Raw genomic sequence first — 21498 nt, forward strand, 5'->3', positions numbered from 1 at the left:
TCGTTTCACTACCCTCCAATTGAATGGGAAAATGAACAGGAGGCGGCTTTTTTCATTTTTTTCATTTCTTGTTCTTACCATTTATGAGAGACATTCAGGGTTATTTTCAAATTGGAGGCAGCAATCCAGCTGAAGCACTTTAAATGTGAAAACTGGAGTACAAATTTCTCTGTCATGTTCTTATACGTGCACACAGGTTATACTCAGAGAGAAACCTTTAAGACAGCCCATCTCTAAATACTACATTGGTGCGAAATTCTTTTTACTCACCTCAAAAGCTTTTCAAATAAATTGACCTTGCATCAAACTTGCTCCCAAAGAAGAGTGGCTGTGTTGTTATCCTGAGCTACAAAGTGTCCCAGATCAAAGCATGATAATTATCTATAAAACATCCCTTCTCCGCTCTTAGTGCTCACTGTGATATTCTTTATTAAATCCCCTACTTGCTTCTGAACTTAGGAACATTAAGGGTTGTACTACAGTAAAAAAAACAACAACATTTGTTCTATTTTGTCAAAATCATGTTCTGTTCTGCCGGAAAGGTTTTAGAAGTCACTATGAGCATGATGTTACTCTTTCTGCTGGGAAAACAATTGAAATTCGCTGCAACCAACATGAATTCAAGCTGCGCACAGCCTTTTTATGTTGTGAAGAAAGGAAATCTTCTTCCAGGAGCCTTTTTTAAGCCCGTTGTACAGGGTGTTTGATAACGATGGGTTTTGGTTGGAGGATCACTCCAAGGGGAGTTCAATCTGTCAAGCAGGCCGAGACTTTCTCCTCTCCAAGAGCTACCAGAGAGCGAACCGTTCCGGTCCCACCGTTCAGTAAAACACTGGTTATTTCCGGCTGATCACAGATGCTACTGTTATGAGTTCAATAAGGGTCCCCCAGCGGGCTTCCCTGAAAGAATCCGCTCTTGGATTGCGCCCTCGGTCACTAATAATTCACTCCTACATCTCAATCCTTGCAATCCTACATGTACCTAAGCCAAGCACCTTATCATTTATGAAGTCCAGCATGCATAAAGTAAAATCGTTTCTTCCAGCTCGCAAATAAGTAAGTCTAACCTAAGAGCTGGAGGTCTGTGAGCACATTGACACACTCACCTCTCCTTTTCAAAAACTTCTCCATTCTGATCTCTCTCCTCCCCTCAGCCATCATCGAGCATGTGCGTGACGGCAGTGTTGTTCGTGCCTTGCTGCTCCCCGACTACTACCTGGTCACTGTCATGCTGTCTGGTGTTAAGGTAACCACCATTCACTTACTGCATGTACAGATATGGTTAAATATGAACTGTTAAGCAATTTATTTATTCATTTTGTTGGCTAACCGTTTTATTGTTGGGAGACGACAGTAACAACAAGTCGTCAAACGAGGCTAAGTCCATACCGAAGGCTTTTAGTTTGTAATGGATACAGGAAGTCGCGGAATTCGACCGACCAATGACGTAACGTTAATGGTGTATTTCAAAAGACGTTGTAGAAGTAACGTGCCTTTTTTTTTTTCTTTTTTGTTGTCTCGTTCCTTTGGTTTCTTTGTTCTAGCAGTGTCATATCCGCACCACTAAATTTCCCCATCAATCTCTTTCACCAAGCTCGGCTCTGCCAATAGACCACTCAAGATAACTAATCTTTTTCATCTCCCACTCGAAGATATTACATCCATTTCAAGGTGTTCTTTGTCTCATTGTTCAAAGACTTGTCAAACTCATCGCGCCTGTTGTGCTTAGATCTTTCTGGTGTTTTGCCACACTCAGAAGGAGATCACAGAAAGCACGTACAGCAAGGTGACATCGGTTAGAAGAGGATATCAGACCCAGAAAAAAACCCAATCATGAGTGCTTTAGCAAACAAACAAAATTTAGTTTTTTGAGTTACTGGTTGTCTGTTGAAATTTGCGTTTTGACAAATGTGTGCTTCTCTCGTAATATAGACGTAATCAATGAAATGGGGCATATTGTAATACACAAAAGTCTGAAAAATTCATATCGATTAAGGCATGAGTATTATTTTTATTTTTTTTTTTTTTCTCTTCTAAAGTGTCCCACATTCAAAAGGGAAGGGGATGGCACAGAATCGCCAGAGTCATTTGCAGCAGAAGCCAAATTCTTCACTGAATCCCGTCTGCTGCAGCGAGATGTTCAGATCATTCTGGAGAGCTGCCCCAACCAGATCATTCTGGGCACCATCCTTCACCCGGTAAAACACAGGAATCATCACCTAGTCATCGAAAATCGTGACTTTTTATATTATGATTATAATATGATTATATTATGTATTCACTGTGGCTGTTTCTTTTCCCTGTGTCAGAACGGTAACATCACAGAACTCCTGCTGAAGGAAGGCTTTGCCCGCTGCGTGGACTGGTCCATGGCTGTTTACACCCAGGGAGCTGAGAAACTCAGAGCTGCTGAACGGTATGTAACTGAACACACAGAGCGACCGGCTGTCCACAGGAAATATGAACTTGTTGAGTGGAGTCGTGTGTTGGTCATGTTTTTTTTTGTTTTGTTAACGAGTCGATAGTAATAGTGTACTTTCAAACACTACAGGAAATGAAGAACTGTCATATTGATTCCTAATCAACATGCCAATAAGCAGTTTAGTTGGTGGCAGACGAGTGGTTCTGTTATGCTTAAAGACCTATGCACAGGTACATACATTTAAGACAACTTTACTTGAGATGTAGAATCTCACTGTACGTTTGCAATGCTACTCATTCGTTTCAATCACGCTACAATAACTGTAGGCTAATCGTGTCGGAATTTTCTCACTTTAATGAGTTTTTGTGGCCTTTTCCAGCAGAATGGATAATTTCTTGTCACTTGATTAAGCCCTTTATGTCCTCATAACTGACTGATGATGATTTTGTGCTTGGTCAGATCTGCTAAAGAGCGCAAGGTCCGCATCTGGAAAGACTACGTGGCACCCACAGCGAACTTGGACCAGAAGGACAGACAATTTGTGGCCAAGGTGAGGTCTTAAAGTGACTTTATAAGCCGTGTCCCATTGGTGAAGGTCTTCTCTCTGTATAATTTGGTCTTAATGCCTCTTTGTTTAGGCCTCGAACGTCAACTTTTTTTCTATGGGCGATCCTTTTGCTTCTATTGAAAGTCCTCACTTATCACTACAGAGAAAACGCAGGTGTAGGATATAAACCTTTCATCCTGACATGGAGACATTGTCAAGCCTGAATAAGACTTGGCTGCAGTACTTACGGAAAGCCAGCTGTTTCCCTTGCTTGTCACCATTTGATGCCTGCTGCAGCATTTCCAATTTTCTTTCAGCACTGCAGCAAAAGCAAGGACACTTTGAGATTTCTAATGAATCACATCTTCCTGACATGTTGTATTGTCACATTTCCTTCCCACCACATAATACAATGAAAAACTCCCTTCAGTAAAGGCACGAGGAAAGGTAAACCGGAAATTTGAAGCAATACCCAGGCAAATTGGCACCAAATCGCTATCGTATACTGGAGCAGCAGCACAAAACAACCCCCAAAAGATATTAGCTGTGAAGGTTATTGGTCAGGGCCTCAGGAGAAAAGACGTGTCCTTAATATCAAGTACAGAGAGGTGAAATCCCTTCAAGGTGTTTGCAAATATTAGTCCAAACCAAGTAAGATTGACTGCTTCATACTTTTACAGTCTAAACTCACTTCATACGATGACATATTATAGCTTCCAAGTTGTCACTTTAATATAAAACAACTTTAGCCTTAAAACACCAGCTTTGAATCTGGTCCCTTCTGTGAGCATTTTGGTGATGGGATGCATCCCCTCTGTTGATATATATTTCTCTTAGACTGTTAAAAAATATAGTTTAATTCCTTTTTTGTTTGCTCTCTCCATACCCTGAACTTTTAAGACCCTGAAAGATTCATGGCTGGCCTGAGGGTTACATAAAAGGTGTTGCTTTGGCAATCTGCTTACAGAATGAATTTGATAAACTGCACACGCATAAAGAAGGCACAAAAAAAGAAACTATGTGTATGTATATTTTTTCCTGAGTCAGAGGAAAGGCTAGAGAAAGGATAAAACATTTATATTATCAGTGTGAGCTGCTCTCAGATCTCTCTGAACCCCCTCAATAAAAGAGGATTGGATGTGGGCAGTGTGGGAGTGAGGGAACATTTGGTTGGTGAGCTCAGCGGGGTGTATGAAAAAGAGGTACAAAGAGTATGGAAAAAAAAAAAAGTGGGAGGTTGAGGTTTAAGACGAAACTGAAAGTTTGTGTGGAGAGGTATAGGATGAAAGGACACGTGAAGTGAGACTCACTCTTGCATGTTTGTTTTATTTCCGGCTGCTGCGGTACTGCACTGCCGATGCCCCTAGTTGAAGCTCGATGCACTTTTTGATCTCTATAGCACGCTTTTTTGTCCTCTCTCCCCTGCAAACGCTCTCCCCCAAAGGTGCCACAGAGGAGGCTTGCTCTCTGCTATGTTCGTCAGTTCGTTTGGGGATTTCAAAAAAAAAAAAAAGCCATCCCGGGACTCCATGCTTTGTGCATGGGGTGACTTCTCTATATTATCACCTCTCTGGAACTCGGATGGTGGTTTTGAGTGGGTTGAAAGGCCTCCGAAATGGCACGAGGACCGGGTGTCTCTGAAAACATTGCTCTAAAGGCTGACAGTCGTGGTGGAAAATGTCACGCTGACCCTGCAGCTGCTTGAGCTGTTTCAAAGCTAAGTACATATCGGACAGGCTAAGGTTACTCGGGCCTGTCATTGCCCCTCTGTAGTTGTTTCCGTGACATTTGACGGCACCTAATACTGCAATGCACCGACTCTCACAAGGACATATCTATCCATCAATCCCATCGTCATACACTCCTCCCCTCCCCTCTCCTCGTCCACTCCACTCTACTTTTCACTTCCTATTACCTGAGTGATGGATGGAGTGGAGAGGCACAGCAGGTCCAATCCCCACCAGTCAATCCTGCTGAGGCATCTTCCTTTTTTGACTGTCTCGCCTCTCTCCTCCCGCCTCTACCGGGACCACAGAAGCGAACGTGGGCCGCGTCCCAGTAGGTGACCTCCCTCCTTGGATAATAACTCAATGTAGTTTAGTAGTTGCATAAATATCTTATCTAATCCCAAGTTAGGAGTAAAAACACAAACAAACAATTTAAGGATAAATGCTCCTTAATATAATAGTGCGCAGGAGCAACTACAAATTCTTAACATATAGAGAGAGTACTCTTTAATACTGTGTTTAAGAGGGAAAGAAGGACATGAGCGCCTCCTTTAAAAAAATAAGTCAGACAGCTTCTTTAAGAAATTAAAAAGTCACTTTTGGGGAGGACAATGAGAGAGGGTAAATTGGTTTGTGCTCGAGCTAAGATCTGTCAAGTGGAAGGGCAATAAGGTAGAAAACTCTCCAGATTATTGGTACTCGTTCCATGATAATGTCCTCTTAAAGCATTACACACTTGTCAGCCACTTTTTCATCCAGCGGGCACCCCGGGGCCACACTGAAGTGTTTATCGTGCCATCAAAACCACCACTAGTTTATGTGAAACCATGTAATCTGGGTGATAAATCACGTCTACCGGGGGGCAAAAAAGAAGCACAATGCATAGGTGTTGCTTTTGAGGGAGGCGATCTGACATGAGTAATGTCCTGGCTGAGCCTGTGCTCGGCTCTGTGGTTAAAACCAACTTAATGGATTAGCGGTGACAACCGACACATCCACTAACGGTGCCCAAGATCCTCCTCGCAGGAGGGCCAATCCCGACCACTGCAGATGTCATGTCCTCCGCGGGCAGAGGGGGGCAGTAGATCTCCACCTCTCGCCTGTCAGATTGGACCAGTGAGTCATGCTTGCCAGCCTATTTGTCTTGTCTGCCTGCTCGCTCGACCCTCATGTCAGCTACTTTCCAAAGACTTTTTTTGCTCTATTTTCTCTATCTGTTCTCCATCTTTTTCTTCTGTCTCTGTTCCTGTGATATTTGCTGTGAGATTACACTCCGTCTCTCTGGCGCCTTCCATCTTTCTGTTCCTCTATCTCTTTGGTGTGTGTGTACGCGTGTTGATCTGTCCTCCTTCGCCTCGCTCGCCTCCTCCGGCTGATAATTAGCCAGTAAATGCTGAGCCATTTTTATTCTGCTCCTGCCACATTCTCTCTTGTACTTTATTTACTTGGGCAGGCCACAAAATGACCTTGTTACAGTGTGAATTCGTGTAGGCTGGTGTGTGTGTGTGTGTGTGTGTGTGTGTGTGTGTGTGTGTGTGTGTGTGTGTGTGTGTGTGTACGTACGTGTCTTTTTATGCAACCCCCCCCCCCCTCCTCCTTGCACTTACTCATTACACCTCTCTGTCTCTCTCCCTCCTGCTCCCTATGTCTCTGTATCACTCCCACTCAGCTCAGTGATTAGTGTATGATGTATTTTGGCTGCTGTTGTGGACAGCCTATTTAGCATGTGGGCTTGTCTAATTTCTGTTCCCTGGTGGCAAATGCAATGGCAGTTTGATTTGTTTTTATAGAATAATGAATGTCCCAATGAGCCCGATACACCTGGATTTGTGTCTGCACTGTACACTCAAAAAGTGCTCAACTGTGTCCTCCATTGTCGCTTTGTTTTTCCACCAACATGGTCCAAATTGTGGTTGATGCATGGCTCAGACCTGCATCTCTGTCTTTGGGGTGCTTAACTCCAGCGCTACCTCCATACGTACTACAGTTTGACTGATGTTGTGGCCATTTGATGCACATGTGGGCGGCAACATGTGTAGGGCGATTGATTTTTCACTGTCTTGCAAGTGGCCTACTTAAAGGCTCTGTGTTTGGACACCTTCTCCCAACTCAATCACATTATACCCCCAATCTGTCTTCTATCTTGTGAAAATATATATATATTCACACTTTTTGAGTATACATTTCTTTAAGATTTATAATTAGTGGACCTGGTTAGAAGTTTCCATACATATACATCTATATACAGTTCTGAGTGTGTTTGTGGTTTTCTCTTTTCAATCTGCATTGACCAGATCAGCCAGGCAGAAAGTCAGACAGCACCAAGCCTCTGGTCAATTAAAAAAAAACACAAAAAAAACGCCATGTACAGACTGACAATTGTATATCATATTCACAAAATCAATGTCTACCCCCTGCTATTTTAAATAGGACAAGAAATGTGCTCTCCCTCTGCTAACAGGCTCTATGGGAAAGTTTTTTTTTTTTAAACAGGTAAAACACAGCAAACTGTATCAACTGTGTCTATAGGGTGCAGTACAAAGTAGAAAATAATACCTGTAAGCGCAAAAACAGATGAAAATGAACCCATTTAACAAAAATGGGGCTAAAATGACCAAATCAGTAAGTTATAAAACGGGCACACAAAATGCTTTGCTTGTGGTATGCTCCTCGTGGGTTTTGAAGCCGTGCAGAGGTTTGGGAAATAAAAGCTTCGCATATCCAACATGACTGATCCGTGCCCGGTGGAAACAGCAGGTAACACTCTAGTCAACTATAATTTAACAGCTGTAGCTTTGATCTGCACACACTTCTGCACTTTGTCTGCTTTAAGCTATGGTTTTATCCCTTTGGTACAGAGAGAAAGAACATTTAAATGCCAAACATAAATTAGTCCATGTGTTTAGTTACACTTGCAAAGGTCTCTAAAACAAAATGCTGCCAGCCAGTAGTTGGGCAGAGGGCTGTTTAATGCTCTGCCAGTCTGTCTTTAACTGGATGTTTGTGTTTTAAAGCGTTTTCTCCTGCACTCTGTCTCCCTCTTCCTCCCTCCCTTCCTCCTGCTGCCAATCCCCCAGATAGCAAAACGTCCTCGCCCTGTCCTCCAAACCTCGCTGGCCTGCTGGGAAGCCTTCGCTCGCTTACTTTACTCAGTCACTCCAGGATCGGGCTTTCTTACCCTCGCTCTCAGTGCCTGCTGCTCGCGACAGCGCCCGATCTGCACTGTCACTCTCTTTTCTACCTTTGAATAGATCTCTTCCTCTCCATTTATCCTTTACCTGCTCCTTCACTTCCCATCTTTCTTTCAGTCTATCTGCTCACTCACTCACAAAAATGCAACGCCAGTCTTTTTTGCTCCAACACTCCTCCAGCCTGCAGGGGTGTGTAATTCCCCCATGGATTTAGAAGTCTTTTGGACCCTTAAATTATTTTCTGATTGACTTTCATGGGTCTTCTTTTTGCCGACCTGACCCCGCCCCCTCCCTCTTGCCTTTCTCTTGCTGCATTTATGTTAACCACTCCCTCTCCTCTGCTTTTCTGTAGGTGATGCAAGTGGTCAACGCCGATGCCATGGTGGTCAAGCTCAACTCCGGGGAATACAAAACCATCCACCTGTCCAGCATTCGGCCGCCCAGGATTGAGGGAGAGGTACAAACAAACCTGTGTCCGTCTGCTTGTGTATGTGCACACGGCTATGATGCGCAGTCAGTGGCTGCTTGTGAGCGTGTGTCGTCGTCATATGTGGGAGAGAGTTGTGGTTGTGCATGGTCAGCCAGTTCATTAGAAGCTCCTCGGAAGCAACCAGTGTCAGTGTTCACGGCCGATCGGAATTACTAAAACAGGATGTTTCCATTTCCCTTCAGCTTTCTCTGTTAAATTCTCAGGCCCTCTCCACATTGCACATTAGTCTTCTCCATCTTTAAATGACCGTGTGATTAATTCTGACCACTTGGTGGCGCCCCTGCTGTTGGGCGACATGCAAACACAGTGAAACACTTGCGCACACCCAGTGGTTGCAGCACTGCAGAGAGCAAGAGGGATCGATTTTTTTAAATTTTTTTATTTATTTATTTTTCTCCCTTCCCTTTTCCCCGTCACACTCCCTCTCTTTCCTCAGAATCACCTCAAACTGTGAAAACACACGTATACATGCTTACACACACACATACCTACCGACACTAGGGAAATGTACATGTATTGACACAATAGACAGCCTGGAAAAGAAACTGCATGTATGCAGTGATACCTCGAGACACAGCAGTCTACTGTGATGAAAGTCACCACCAGGGGATTTATGGGATGAAATTTAGCCTTTTCTTTTTATTTACCACAATACAATCAAAACTTGCATTGATTATTCCACCAAAAGGTTTCATTTAAACACTGGGATTTTCTTTTTGGGGAGAAAACAAAGTGATCAGATTTAATTTCTCAGTTATCACCCGTGTCTGAGTCCTTCTAGTTAGTCCTTTCTAACAGCAGGAGGCTGAAAACGAATCTCTTAAACTCAAGTTTTAGTTTCACAACAACAGTGTTTTATGCAATCTATTGAATGATGCTTCCTGTTAACACGTCCCTCTTCCCGTCGACACACTGTTTAGCAGGTCGTTCCTCACATTTCCCTGTTCGAAAGGTACGAGACGCGCCGCGTCTAGGCAACAAATGTAAAAGGCAGCGAGCAGAAAGTCTGCACTAGCCTTTTTATTTGGTCTGTTTTGATTGTTTTTGTTTTTATTGACTCCCACTTTCCGCATCCTGGTTCCTATCTTTTCCTCTTTACTGTCGTCTGGGTTGCTTTTTTATTCCCTACCCTGGCATCGTTAGTGCCTCTCATCATTAAGACATTACTTTGTGTCTTTCCCTGCCTGCCTTCTTCCCCCTGTTCTCTCTTCCTCTCCCTTCTCCACAGTCACTTTCTGCCGTCCTCTCCCTCCGGGTGTGCAGATTGTTGACCTGCACCGTTGCCCTTCATGTGTGTGTTTATTCTCCTTAGCTCTCTGTGGTTGTAACAAGCTTGTGGGCAAAAACATCTCTCCATTTTGTCTTTCTCTCTCCCATTTTAGTTTCCTTAATTTGGTTTCCCTCTCTTCATGCCTTTTTATTCCCCTCCATCCATTATTTTGGTTTTCTCAATGCCTCCCGTTATTTAGTCTGTCGCTGTCTTTGCACCAGATGCTTCAACAGTATGTGTTTTGTGCTTCATTACACTGTCGTATGTTACAGGGAGCATGGGAATGTGAGGCCAGATGTGAGTGAGTGAGTGAGTGAGTGAGTGAGTGAGTGAGTGAGTGAGTGTGTGTGTGTGTGTGTGTGTGTGTGTGTGTGTGTGTGTGTGTGTGTGTGTGTGTGTGTGTGTGTGTGTGTTTTATTTTTATTTTATTGGTGTGATATTCGCACAGCGTTGAATTGCTATTGTTGCACTTCTTGCATATTTAATTGCCATCGTGTATCAGATTTTTTTTGTGCAAACACTCATATTTATCAACCTCAGTCCGTTTGGGGAACCGGCTCACTGAGCTGGTATGGTGAAATTTGTATTAGTCTCACTGTCTAACACTGTAATTATAATGTAATATCTATTTTCAACTTGGCAAATCTACTTCCACAATTTGTTACTAGCTATTATTGTAACACTTCCACATGCTTATAAAGTGCGTAGACTGATGTGTCACTATCAAACTGTAATGCACTTGACTTTTAAGTTATATATGATTATATGTAATGATTAGATTATATGACTTGGATTATATATGATCACATTATACATGTCAGCATTAGGGCCCTTTTTTGTGACTGCTGGAGCAACTTCTCCTTTCAGAGGCGGCGTTTCATGTAAACTGTTGCTGCTGTATTTTGTGTTTTAATAAGGGATGTTCATGGTGCTGCTGCTGGTGCTGTCTGTTAGCTAGTTATTTCTGTCTTTGAGCTAAAGAGCTGCCTGCCTGTCTGTAATGCTGTTGGCTCAGCTTTGAGTTTTGTCGCTATGGCAGCAATGCTGAGTTGCGATAGGTTTGCCGAGACTGTGATGAGCCCTTCTACTGAAAAGTAGAATATGGGTAACTGACAGAGAAGCTCTGAGATTTCTGGTGTCTTAACCAAGTATTGTTTTGTATATATTCATGCACACATTTTATGTCTGGCCTCATTTGCCAGGTGGGCTTGTGTCTGACCACTATATTAAGCCGGTAAGCTTACGTGAGCAGGGGAACTCAATTTCATGCCCTGTCCGCATACCTTTACTGATGTAGATGTCGGCGTTCCCCTTCACTTACTGGAAGTCATTCTGGACATTGTAATTTTCCTTACATTACTGTAGCATGAACGATTTTGAAAGAAATATTGGCATTCACCTGTGAAAGTGTTTGAAATAAGGAGCACTCGGCAGCCATGAGGCACGCAGGCGCAGGTAGGAAGTTTCAAACTGAAAAAGCCTGTTTTTTTTGTGTGTGTTTTTTTTGTGTGTGTGTTTTAAGCAGTCCGGCTGAGTCTTACCTTTAGGTCAAGAGAGGGAGAGGTCACGGCAGGTATCACTCAGCCAGATGCTCTACACACACTGACATCCTGTTGGCTAACAGTGTCACGAGTGAGCTGGCTTCTTGCTTGCAGTGCAGCAGACAGGCACAAAGACATGGTCACGGTTTGAAGCGCACATGCACACACTGAGACATGCTTGGTTAAGCTGCATTAGCCTATGTCAGGAAACATCTTGGAAATTGGCGTCAGAGTGTGCACAAACATGGATTATACAAACATGTGCCGTGTATGTCTGTCTGTGTGTGTGTGTACAGAGACACTGCAGATGTGTGCATGTTAACACTGCGGGGCGATCCGTGAACCTCCAAGGAAACAAACTCGGATATTCGGTATTGTGAAATTTGTGTGTGTGTGTGTCTACTGCACATATAACACTATGTGTGTTGCATTCTCTAGAGGTCTGTAGGGATTTTCTTGTGCCAGTTGTCATTATTATCTCTGTCTCTCTGGATGTGTATGTGCACAGTTTGACTGCGTATTCTGCAAGCGAGGCCATTTATGTTCGTTGTGTGGGTGTGTCAGGGTGCGCGTACGGTTCGGCAGTACGGAGGCCAGATGCGATTTACCAGTGCACTGATGAGCTGTGACAGTTCCTGCCAAGCCCCTCTCCTCCTCCTCCTCCTCTTCTTCCTTCTCCTTCCATCTCCTCTGGTTCCTTTAAGTCTCCTAACACCATACACCCTCCTCCCCTCCCTCCCCTCATTCATGTCTATACTAACTGTGCTCAGACTGACAGGTAAGCGGACCAAACAGGAGGAAAACATGAGGCCCCAATTTACCCCCCCTCCCACCCCCCTTTTCGCTCATTTTGGTTCCACTCCTCCCCAGTGTTACTGCTGTGGTATATCTTCAGATGCGAGTTATTTTGAGCTTGGGAGTTGGAGTCAGCTTTTTCTTCTCTCTCTCTCCCCCCCCCCCCCCTGTTTTTTTTTTTTTTTTTTCTTTTCTTTTCTTTTTATACTCTCTTTCTCCATTTTTCTCCCATGTGCATCAGGACAAGCCCAGTGGAAAACGCAAGTGGGGAGAGACGTGTACGCCACCGAGTGACTCACTTTTAAGCCCACTCGCTCACACTCGTGGTGTTTGTCTGTCTGCTTTGCGTGCAATCGAACCTGAAGTGTTCTTGTGTGCATGCGCGTGTCACTGTGCGTTGTAATGTATGTACGCACTTGTGCGGTTTAAGTAGAGTTAAGGACAACGTTGATGGAGCACACCGAACGGTCAACTTGCTGTTCTTATATAAGGCAACACAATGGCTCATCCGCATGCTACTACACACACAGAGCCCCGCCTACTCGTCTAACCCCCTCCACAGTTCACCTCAGCATGTGTTGACTTTGTAGATGATTTAAACTGTCGATACATCTCTCCTCGCCCTGTCTGCCGCTGCCTCACAGAAACATTCTCTTACTTTTCTACACCTTTCTTCTGTCTCCATCTTCTTTGCACTTTCACATTATTAGGATTCTTTTTTTCCCTGGAAAACTGCAGATTGATTGGCACTTGAATTTCTGTATCTTCATACCAACAAGCACTTAGAAGTCTGGAAGTCTTATAGCTTTTGTAGGTTGTCATTTCACATAGTTACTTTGAACAATACTTATGCAGTAGTATACCTTTGTTGACATAACGAGCTCTATTTCACATCTGCAAGTTCAGACCTGACATTAAGATCTTAAAAGAAGTGTTTGAAAAATGTGGAATAATGTTGTCACAGCTGGTCAACTCATTACCAAGTGTAGCATAATGAAGGATTCTTCAGTACAACAACAAAAGATGGACACGTTGGCATCATCCAAATCCTGTCAAACAGAAATCTGACAAAGCACAAACAGTAACACATTGGACCAAAAGGCAATAGTGAGCGTAGACAAATAACAAAACAGCAGAGTGTCAGACATATTTTAAGTGGAAGCTTCGGTATTGTGTTCATGCAATATTGATTCAAGGTTGTCTAAGGCAGCGCATTATTCAGTAAACATAATCACAGTTGGAATGCCATTTATAAAAATTAGATACTAATTAAAAGAATCCTGCTCACTCTAAATTTGATCCGAGGAGATCCAGTTTTCATCTTTCAGCAGACACACTCATCTCCTACCTGCTGTGTTTTTTTTTTTTTTTTTTTTTTTTTTTTAGCTTTTAAACTTTACTTCTCTTCTCCCACTCTCCTCTTTCTTTCGGTTTCCTCCCTCCCTCCTCTTCCCTTCTGTCCCCGTCCTCCGACTCTTATGTCTAGCCATGTGTGCGCCCAGAGCATCCCTCCAGCCTGGCAAGACGCGCTTTGACCTCAACTCGGGGAGCACGATGACGGGGGAGGAGGGTCGCCCACCTCATGATTCACTTGTGCGCTATTGGCTGGACGAGGCAGATTGGGAGCCAGTATCCCTCCTCACTACTGGAGGAATATTTTTGGCCCCGTTTCACTATTTGGCTGCCACTATTGAAAAAGCAAGGACTTGGCTTCCTCTTGTTTTTGAGGAGGACAGTATAGGAGACGGTGTGACTCGTTTTGGAAAGATTTAGATTACAGTTCTGTCGAGTGTAAAGCACACATCCGCCAAAAGCAAAAGTCATTTATAAACAGGAAATCTGTGTTTGAGATAAGAGCGATATCTTTAATATAAGCTGTGCAGATTTGCTCTGAACTTTCAGCAGTCAAATCTCTTTACCAATATTGGAGATTATTTAGCAGGCGGCACTGCAGTTCGTCCAACTCCGCATCACTGTGTCTGTCTGCAGGCCAGATCCGACCGGCCGTCTGGTCCAGAAATTAAAAACACAACACTGCACACATACCGAGTGGCAGCGGAGCGGCCTCGTTCAGGCAGCCAATGGGGTGCTTTTAGTGCACATTCTGTGTATAACGTCCTCGTTAATGACAGCAGGATCACAGCATGGGCACAGCCGGCCCAGTATATCTACCTGTCTGGTAGCAGCTAATCATGAACCGAGTGGCTGGTGCCACAAAATACAGGTGATGTCAGATTCTATGACTAGAGTGACGGTCTTTTTGCATTCTGCCCAATAATGGTGGGTTGTTGTATCGTACGCAATCCCCTTTGTGTGTTTTTTTTTTTTGTTTTGTTTTTTGCTTCGGGAAGTGTGTGCCCTCGTTCTTCATCTCTCCTTCTTTTTCCCTCCTGTACTGCCTCCCTCTCTCCACCCCAAACCTCTGCAGCCATTTAATGTTTATGCATGCGCGTTTGAGTAATGTTGTTATGCATACAGCGGTAAACATTGACTGCTTGTCTAAGGCTCCCAGAGCACTGCTTAATGAAAAAATAATGTCCACTTTGTCTGGGACTCATGCGCACCCCCAGTGCATGTCTCTGAAAAGATAAGTTACTCTGAAAACAACACACTCCACTCAGTCAGCTAAATGCAAAACCAAAGCCCTATACTGTACACTCCCCCAACAAACACAGCCAAACATCACAAAGTATGACATGCTCCTGAGTCATGATTTCACCCTTGACGTTCCAGAAGCTGCGGTTGCTTCCAGCGGTAGCTTGCACACATTTGCAGCCCAGACCCCCCCAGCCCTGCGACACTGTACAATCCAGCCAGCGCCATGCCTCTGCAATAGTCAAAGATGATTCCTGAGCTTTAGCGGGTAATTTGGAACGAAGGGAATTTACCCCAAATAGAACAAAACTTCCCCCGAGGACAGCGAGAGCAAACTGTTATTGGGTTACGGTTGAGACACAGCAGTGACTCCTCTCCTCTTTGCTGTAACCTTCCTGCAACTGCATAATAACAGTTTATTACGATGTACACGGAGTCTGTCTGGTCGGGGTAATTTAATGATGCTGTTGTCAGTTCATCAGGAGGCTAAAGTTGAAATCAGCTCCGTAGTCAAGTAATTAGACCCTGTCGCAGTTTTCTTTTGCACATAGTCAGCAGTGTGGAACAGCCTCGTTGGTGTTTGGTTTGATTGGCAGGAGGCACATTTATTTTCAAATGGTTTGAATTGCACTTAACTGTCAAGGAATGCATAATGCATCTTTGAGCAGCTGATGTGGACCCCTTTTTCTTGCTGCAACACAAAGTGGACCAAACCCATCGTGAACTATCGGGCAGTTGTTGCATCCAGCTAGCATCACTGATTCCTTACTAAAGCTAATAGTGGCAGCTCTTTATATTTTAAACATAGCGTGTCTCACTTTCTGGCGTGTCTACATCACAGTCACAAGAATACTCCGAGCTAAGATAAGGTTAAAGTGGCTCACATCGGACGTGGACATTAGTCTGGACAATGTGATTATTAACGTCTTTTTTTTAATTTTTTTTAAACATTTTCTCTGATTGTTTCATTTTCTTGTTTTCTGACTCTTCCACCCAGTCGAGCTCTGTTCCCCACAGACCTTCTATAAGATGCAGTGGTACCTTTTGTCCCCTTTGTCTACTTCTCCATTCCTACTGCCTAATTGGCATAGAATGCTGACATTTACACTCTTTGCCCTCAGTGACATGGCTGCCTTTCCACCGTGAAACAGCTTATTAGTTCGAAATGATTCTTCCTTCTTTTTTTTCCTCTCTCTCTCTCTTGCTCTCTCCTTCCCCCTTGGGTTCATTCTTTACTTTCCCGTTTGAAGTTGCTCTGTTGTTTTGACCTGTGTCTATCAGAATCCTGATGGAGTACTAGCAGGTCTGGGCTTTGTATACCGGATGAAAACATTCAGTATCTAGGAGGTCTCTTATTTGACATGACATAAAGAAAATATGGTGTGGTACTTGACCCAAGAAATGTCTGTTTTTCTACCAGTGGAGGAGTGAATCTGCAGCTCAGGCACAAAATGGAGGAGTCCTAAATAGCTGTGTTCCTAAAAGGCCCCATTATCCGTTAGTAGGGGTGAAACGCCCTGACAATAACACAGAACGCATGGCATCGGCCCTTGGCTGAAGGGGTGGGGGAGGGGGGTGGGGGTTTGAGATTATCTCCGAGGGTCGATGCCGCGCTGACTCCATCAATTTAAAGTGGAAGGGAAACGAGCAACGGCGTAAGAAAAGAAAGATGGAAAGCTATTTAACTCGAAGGTTATTACAATCCCGCCAAGGTTAAAGGAAGTCGGCTGGCTGGTGGATTTGGCAGTTCCCAGAGCTCCTTTACCATTGGCCCCTTTGCCAATGCAACATCCCTCTGTGCTGTCATGTTAAGACTTCCTCCAAAAACATCCAGGAAAAATAACTGCTGCTAAAAAAAATTTTTTATTACACCAGCAAAGTTTGTGCCCCACAAGATTTGTTTTAAAGAATTTAATGGAGCCATAAGTATGAAGACATGCTCACACATCCCCTGCTCCCCATGTGCCTGTCTTCCCTTCCCTTCCCTCCCCCACATCCCATCTGCCCAGCTGTGTGCCACACCTGGCAGCTCCGAACAACTGGAGAGTTGTTAAAAATGAATGAAAACCATTGAAGACAAGAGGAAACGAGGAATTAATCCAAGCCTGCGTGTTTGCTTGGAAGAGTGTTACTTCTGTTTTCCTGGCGGATAATGATGGCGTTCATACAAGAGTGTGGGAGGGGCATGGGTGGCGAGCATACGGGTATTGTCATTCATACCTACATTCCTCCTGGCTGTATTTTATACATAATAGTTTTTTTTTTTTTTATCCCGTGTCCCTGCAAAAACAACACCTGTCACTGTGTGAGTGTATTTACGTGTGTGTTTGTCTATTCACTCTGGGAGCAACACAAAAACCTCAGCCTCCTTTTGAAAATGCAAATAGGTTCTATTTGTGGCCTGCTCCTGTCAGAGAGTGGGTGAGCGTATTGAGGTGTGTGTGTGTGTGTGTGTTTCTGCACCACATTTATACGCATAGTGTCAGCTCACCTTTGTGCACCTGTTAAACACAAAGTGTCTTTGCCGTGGATTTTTGTCCTCGGTATCCGTGCATTTCGATTTCTTTATTTATTTTTGTTTGTTTGAATGTAATGTGTCACTATTGACGGCAAGAGAGATGCTTGTGTTTGAGGATAGAGTGTGTTTGTTTGTTTGTGTGTGTGCGCTACTGTGCTGTCTTTTACACAAAAATCTTTCAGCGAGTTCAGAGTCCAGTCGCTGTCACAGGACTGAAATAAAGGGGAAAGAGGGAACAAACAAGCTGACTGTGTGTGAATCTGTGTGTCTGTTTGTGTCTGCATGCTTGAGGAGGGGGTTTGTTGGTGTGTGCGCACGTGTGTTGTTTTTCTTTTTTCTTTCAGAGGTCTGCATCTGCAGCGGATGTGATGAGCAACTTTGAAAGTGCAATGTGAATAACTTTCTCTTTTGCTGTCCTTCTTTCCCTTCCCTTCCCTCTTCTTCTCTTCTCTCCCACATCCCACTTCCTCTGTCCCTCCTCCACCCTTCGCTCTCCAGGAGAAGAACAAGGACAAAGACAAGCGATTCCGTCCGCTCTACGACATCCCCTACATGTTCGAGGCCCGTGAGTTCCTGAGGAAGAAGCTCATTGGTAAAAAGGTGAGCACCGGTGGCAGACATCGAAAGTTCCCAATCACTCGGCTCTGCGTGCGTGCGCGCTGGCATGTGAAATCAACATGATTGCCTGTAATCATCTTTAATGAGTTAAACAATAAGCCTAAATAGGAATTCCCCTGATAGCTGTACAAATGCTATAGCAGCATCTCCCTACCCCCTCCCACCTCCCTCCACTACTCCCCTCCATCCTTACCATCCTCACCAGTAGCCAAATACATTTCTGAGCTGGATTTCCATTTCTTTTGGTCTTTCAGTGTGAATACCAAGTACTCTCGGTAGATGCCCTCGGGCTTGGTATTGGCCCGGACGCACCCTTTAAACAAGCAGTGTTGATTTCCCCCTCTTGTGTCTATTAATCTACGGGGTCTGTACACCTCTGCGGCCGCTATGATTTACACGCATCTGACCCGGCAGACCCTAGCGCCGAGCTAAAGAGCGCTCCAGACACACACCAGGGCTGGACTGTTTGGGTTCTTTGTGTTAAATGTGAGTAGATGAACCACTGAATTATAGTTGGCTGTAAAAAAATCACCAAAAAACTTAAACTTACTAAAATCAGCTTTAGTGTTTGAAATACTCCAGTTACAACTAATACAGGTGAGTATTGTCCTGTTTTAAAGGTGGGTAACTTTTGCATACGTAACGAAACCAAGTTTTCAGCACACACTGTAGGATGTTTTTAGGCCAGGGTCCCTTCAGCAAATCAGTGAACGCCTACATTGTTGTCGTTGTCTGTACAGTGGCAATTTTGCCGCCTCCAGTGGCAGTAATGGCATGGAGAGAAGGCGGCTGTTACTGTCCACTGCCTGCCTTATTTTTTTTTTTTTTTTTTTTATCCCTGAAAGGTAACTTTAACACTTGTCAGATGAGGACGGGCCGCATTATAATGGAAACCTTGATGGAAATGACTGGAGAAATTTACATGGAAAGTCAATTTAAAGCCACAGACTGATGACAGACTGTCAAATTGATGCATTTATGCACAACCACACTGACAAAATGACTTTCCTAGACACAAGTTATATCATAACTTCAATGTTGTTTTTTTTTCCCCTTCTAACTGAGCCTCAAGATTTTGGACCTTTGACCGCAGCAAATCATTTCTCTGTGTTCTTTTAAAAAGGCTCAGCCTGTACCGCTGTTGGGCTTAGAATGTACCAATTTCAGGGGTCCAAATCACAGCAGTCTTAACAGTAGATGGTGGAAAAACAACACTCCTCTCAAACACACTTTTATAACTGTACAAGTGAAACTGCACGACAGCCAGAAGGACTCAAACATGCACCCACTCAAAGCCAAAAGCCAAGAGAGTTCCTTTTGGCATTTAGTACGGGAGTGGGATTCATATCCCTGTCCCAGCTTCTCATCACAGCCATTTTAATCATCCTCATTAATGTTTTTTTAATGACAGTAAAATCAGCCGTAAGCTGGCTTTTGACAAGTGAAGCGAGAATAATGAATCTGCTGTTTATTTGTGCTGTTTGCGTTTGGGAAATAATGAGCATGTGCGTAATGGAAATAGGGGGACAGCCTTGCTAAGGTGTAAAAAAAACCCGGTACAAAACATGGCAGTGAAAAAATGTGCGCGTCGGCCTCATTTCAAGCCATATAATGAGTGTAAGGACTTAGTTTGTAGAATTGCGTGCCCACAGTGGCTTGTGTGCGCCTGGTGCCTTGATATGCATATAAATGAACTCAAAATACATGTGTATATTTTGAGCCTGTAAAAATATAGATGCAAACATCCATGTACTGTGGCCATTAGTGCTCTGTTCGTGAAACTCAGTGAACAGGTGCAATCATAGTTCAGTGCATAATAATCATGCATGCACTATGACGTGTACTCCATGCTCCATATGTCTTACCAAGGTTTGTTACAAATGTCTTCAGCGAGCATTTGCACACCCAGAATCCGATGTGCCTCATATCACTCCGTGCCGTCTTTACACCCGGTTTAATTTCACTGTATTCCTTGCTTCGACTCGAGGGCGTTTCAAAAGTCAGCTCGGCTAAAGTGTTCCTGTATCTTTCTAAGCCTCGGGCGAATTGCTGCGCGTAGTGTTTTTTGGAGAGGAAAGTATGCATGATTGTGTATGCGTCAAAAGGAGTTAGTGTCCTAAGTGTGTTGACGATGCACGTTTTCACCGCAGTGAGTCGGCGGCCCCGTTTACAATGTGTATTAAGCTGCGTCCCGGACGATCCAATCACACGGGGATGGCTCCGAATGCAGGTGGGAGCGCAGTCGCTGACATGTTGAGGGATTTGATCACTCCGGCTACGGTCGGAGGCGGCGGTCCATCGGGGATCTGTTTGCCCGCATGCAGAGTCACGCGAGGGCAAATGCAGCCTTGACCACTTAATCAGCGGTTTAATATGTGAAGAACAAAACAAACCTCCAAAGCACGGTCCACACTCGAGGCAAATTACCATCTCGTCTCTCTTGCTCCAGTGTTAGACACGACTTTCTTTCTTTTTTTCTTTTTTTTGGTCTCTAGTCTGCATTTCTCCTAGATCTGGGCTCACACTTCCCCGCTTTGTGTTTAAGTAGAATATACTGTGTTGTACTCGGCAAAAGTTTTAGTGAAGTGAGGATGTTTTAAAAAAAAAACCAATGCCATTAATAGTTTTCTTCATCAGTTAACTAAATTCAAAATACAGTAAATGGGAAAAAAACAACAACACAGTCAGAATTTAGAGTTTAACAATAACGTGTTGTTCAAAATGATATCATGGAAACGGTGAACTTCACTGGGAATGTAATGATTATAAATAAGTATGAATTTAAAAACGCACACACCAACAGAGCAATTTCTAAATTACTCTGAGCATCTTTTTCTGCAGTTTGTTCTATAAAAGAAAGGTTTTATATTGGGACATTGTACGCGTTGATACCAATACATCTGTGATATTAACATGTGATGCTGAAATCAGCCAGTTTCTATATTGAATGATGGATAAGAAACTAAACATCTTGAGTGCTTAAAACGTCTGCACGGCACTGTATATATATATATATATATATATATATATATGTCACTACATTTGATTAGTATTGACGTTGGATCTCCCGAGTGTGTGCTTATAGGCTCTTTGAAGTGAGTTCGGTTTAAGTGGAGAACTCTTACCCATTTGCCAGCAGTTCAGCTTTCCACCCCACCCCAACCCCCCCTACTCCCCTCCATCCTCACGCTGCAAAATCAATACCAGAAAAGAGCTCTGGAATGCCGCTTCACTCCCATTTCTTTATAGTTGCCGAGTCACAAGGCCGAAGAGTTAAACCTCCTGTCACCATGTATCATTTTTAACAACAATTACCGAGCCTGAAAGAAACTGCAGGGTTTTGAAGGTACAAAGCTTGATCCTTTTGCTGCCTTGGCAACAAGAAAGATATAGTTTGGATAAAAATGATCACAGGCTTCACTATGGGTGAATGTGTGTTGCGTGAGCTCAACACTTAACCCTCAAGGCTCTAATGTTAAGCTATGCTACCGTGGCCCACTTGTATTGTCGAGATGGATGCAGGTAAAAGTGTACAGATGCATGTTGCACTCCAACAAGGAGAGGAGTTTAGTCGACCCACTTAGTGTCATCCTGTCTCAGAACAATAAGCTCGATGGAGACAGATTTGGAGCAGTAAGCATTAGTCGAAGACTCCAAGACCAGTTTTCCCTGAAATTTTGCTCGACAGAGCTCCACTTTTATCCTTCTTCCTCCCGCACAGACCCAGACAAAGAATTTATCCACAGCGGGGTAATTGGGACTTGACTGGGTAGATTTAAAGTTA

The 21498-nt window shown here is 43.7% G+C and overlaps 1 protein-coding gene across 1 annotated transcript in view; it reads left to right on the plus strand.

Annotated features, from left to right (window-relative positions):
- snd1 (staphylococcal nuclease and tudor domain containing 1) overlaps positions 1–21498 on the plus strand; it is a 57168-nt gene that overhangs the window by 11902 nt on the left and 23768 nt on the right. Inside the window, exons 6-11 of the mRNA XM_069700185.1 lie at positions 1155–1246; positions 2040–2198; positions 2310–2416; positions 2882–2972; positions 8240–8344; positions 17595–17696. Coding sequence (XP_069556286.1) covers positions 1155–1246; positions 2040–2198; positions 2310–2416; positions 2882–2972; positions 8240–8344; positions 17595–17696 — 656 coding nt within the window. The remainder of the gene's footprint in view (positions 1–1154; positions 1247–2039; positions 2199–2309; positions 2417–2881; positions 2973–8239; positions 8345–17594; positions 17697–21498) is intronic.

The sequence above is a fragment of the Brachyistius frenatus genome, unplaced genomic scaffold (assembly GCF_029030835.1).
Source record: "Brachyistius frenatus isolate BFR_SWC_R1_liver_20210118 unplaced genomic scaffold, ASM2903083v1 Contig_33, whole genome shotgun sequence".
Lineage (NCBI taxonomy): Eukaryota > Metazoa > Chordata > Actinopteri > Embiotocidae > Brachyistius > Brachyistius frenatus.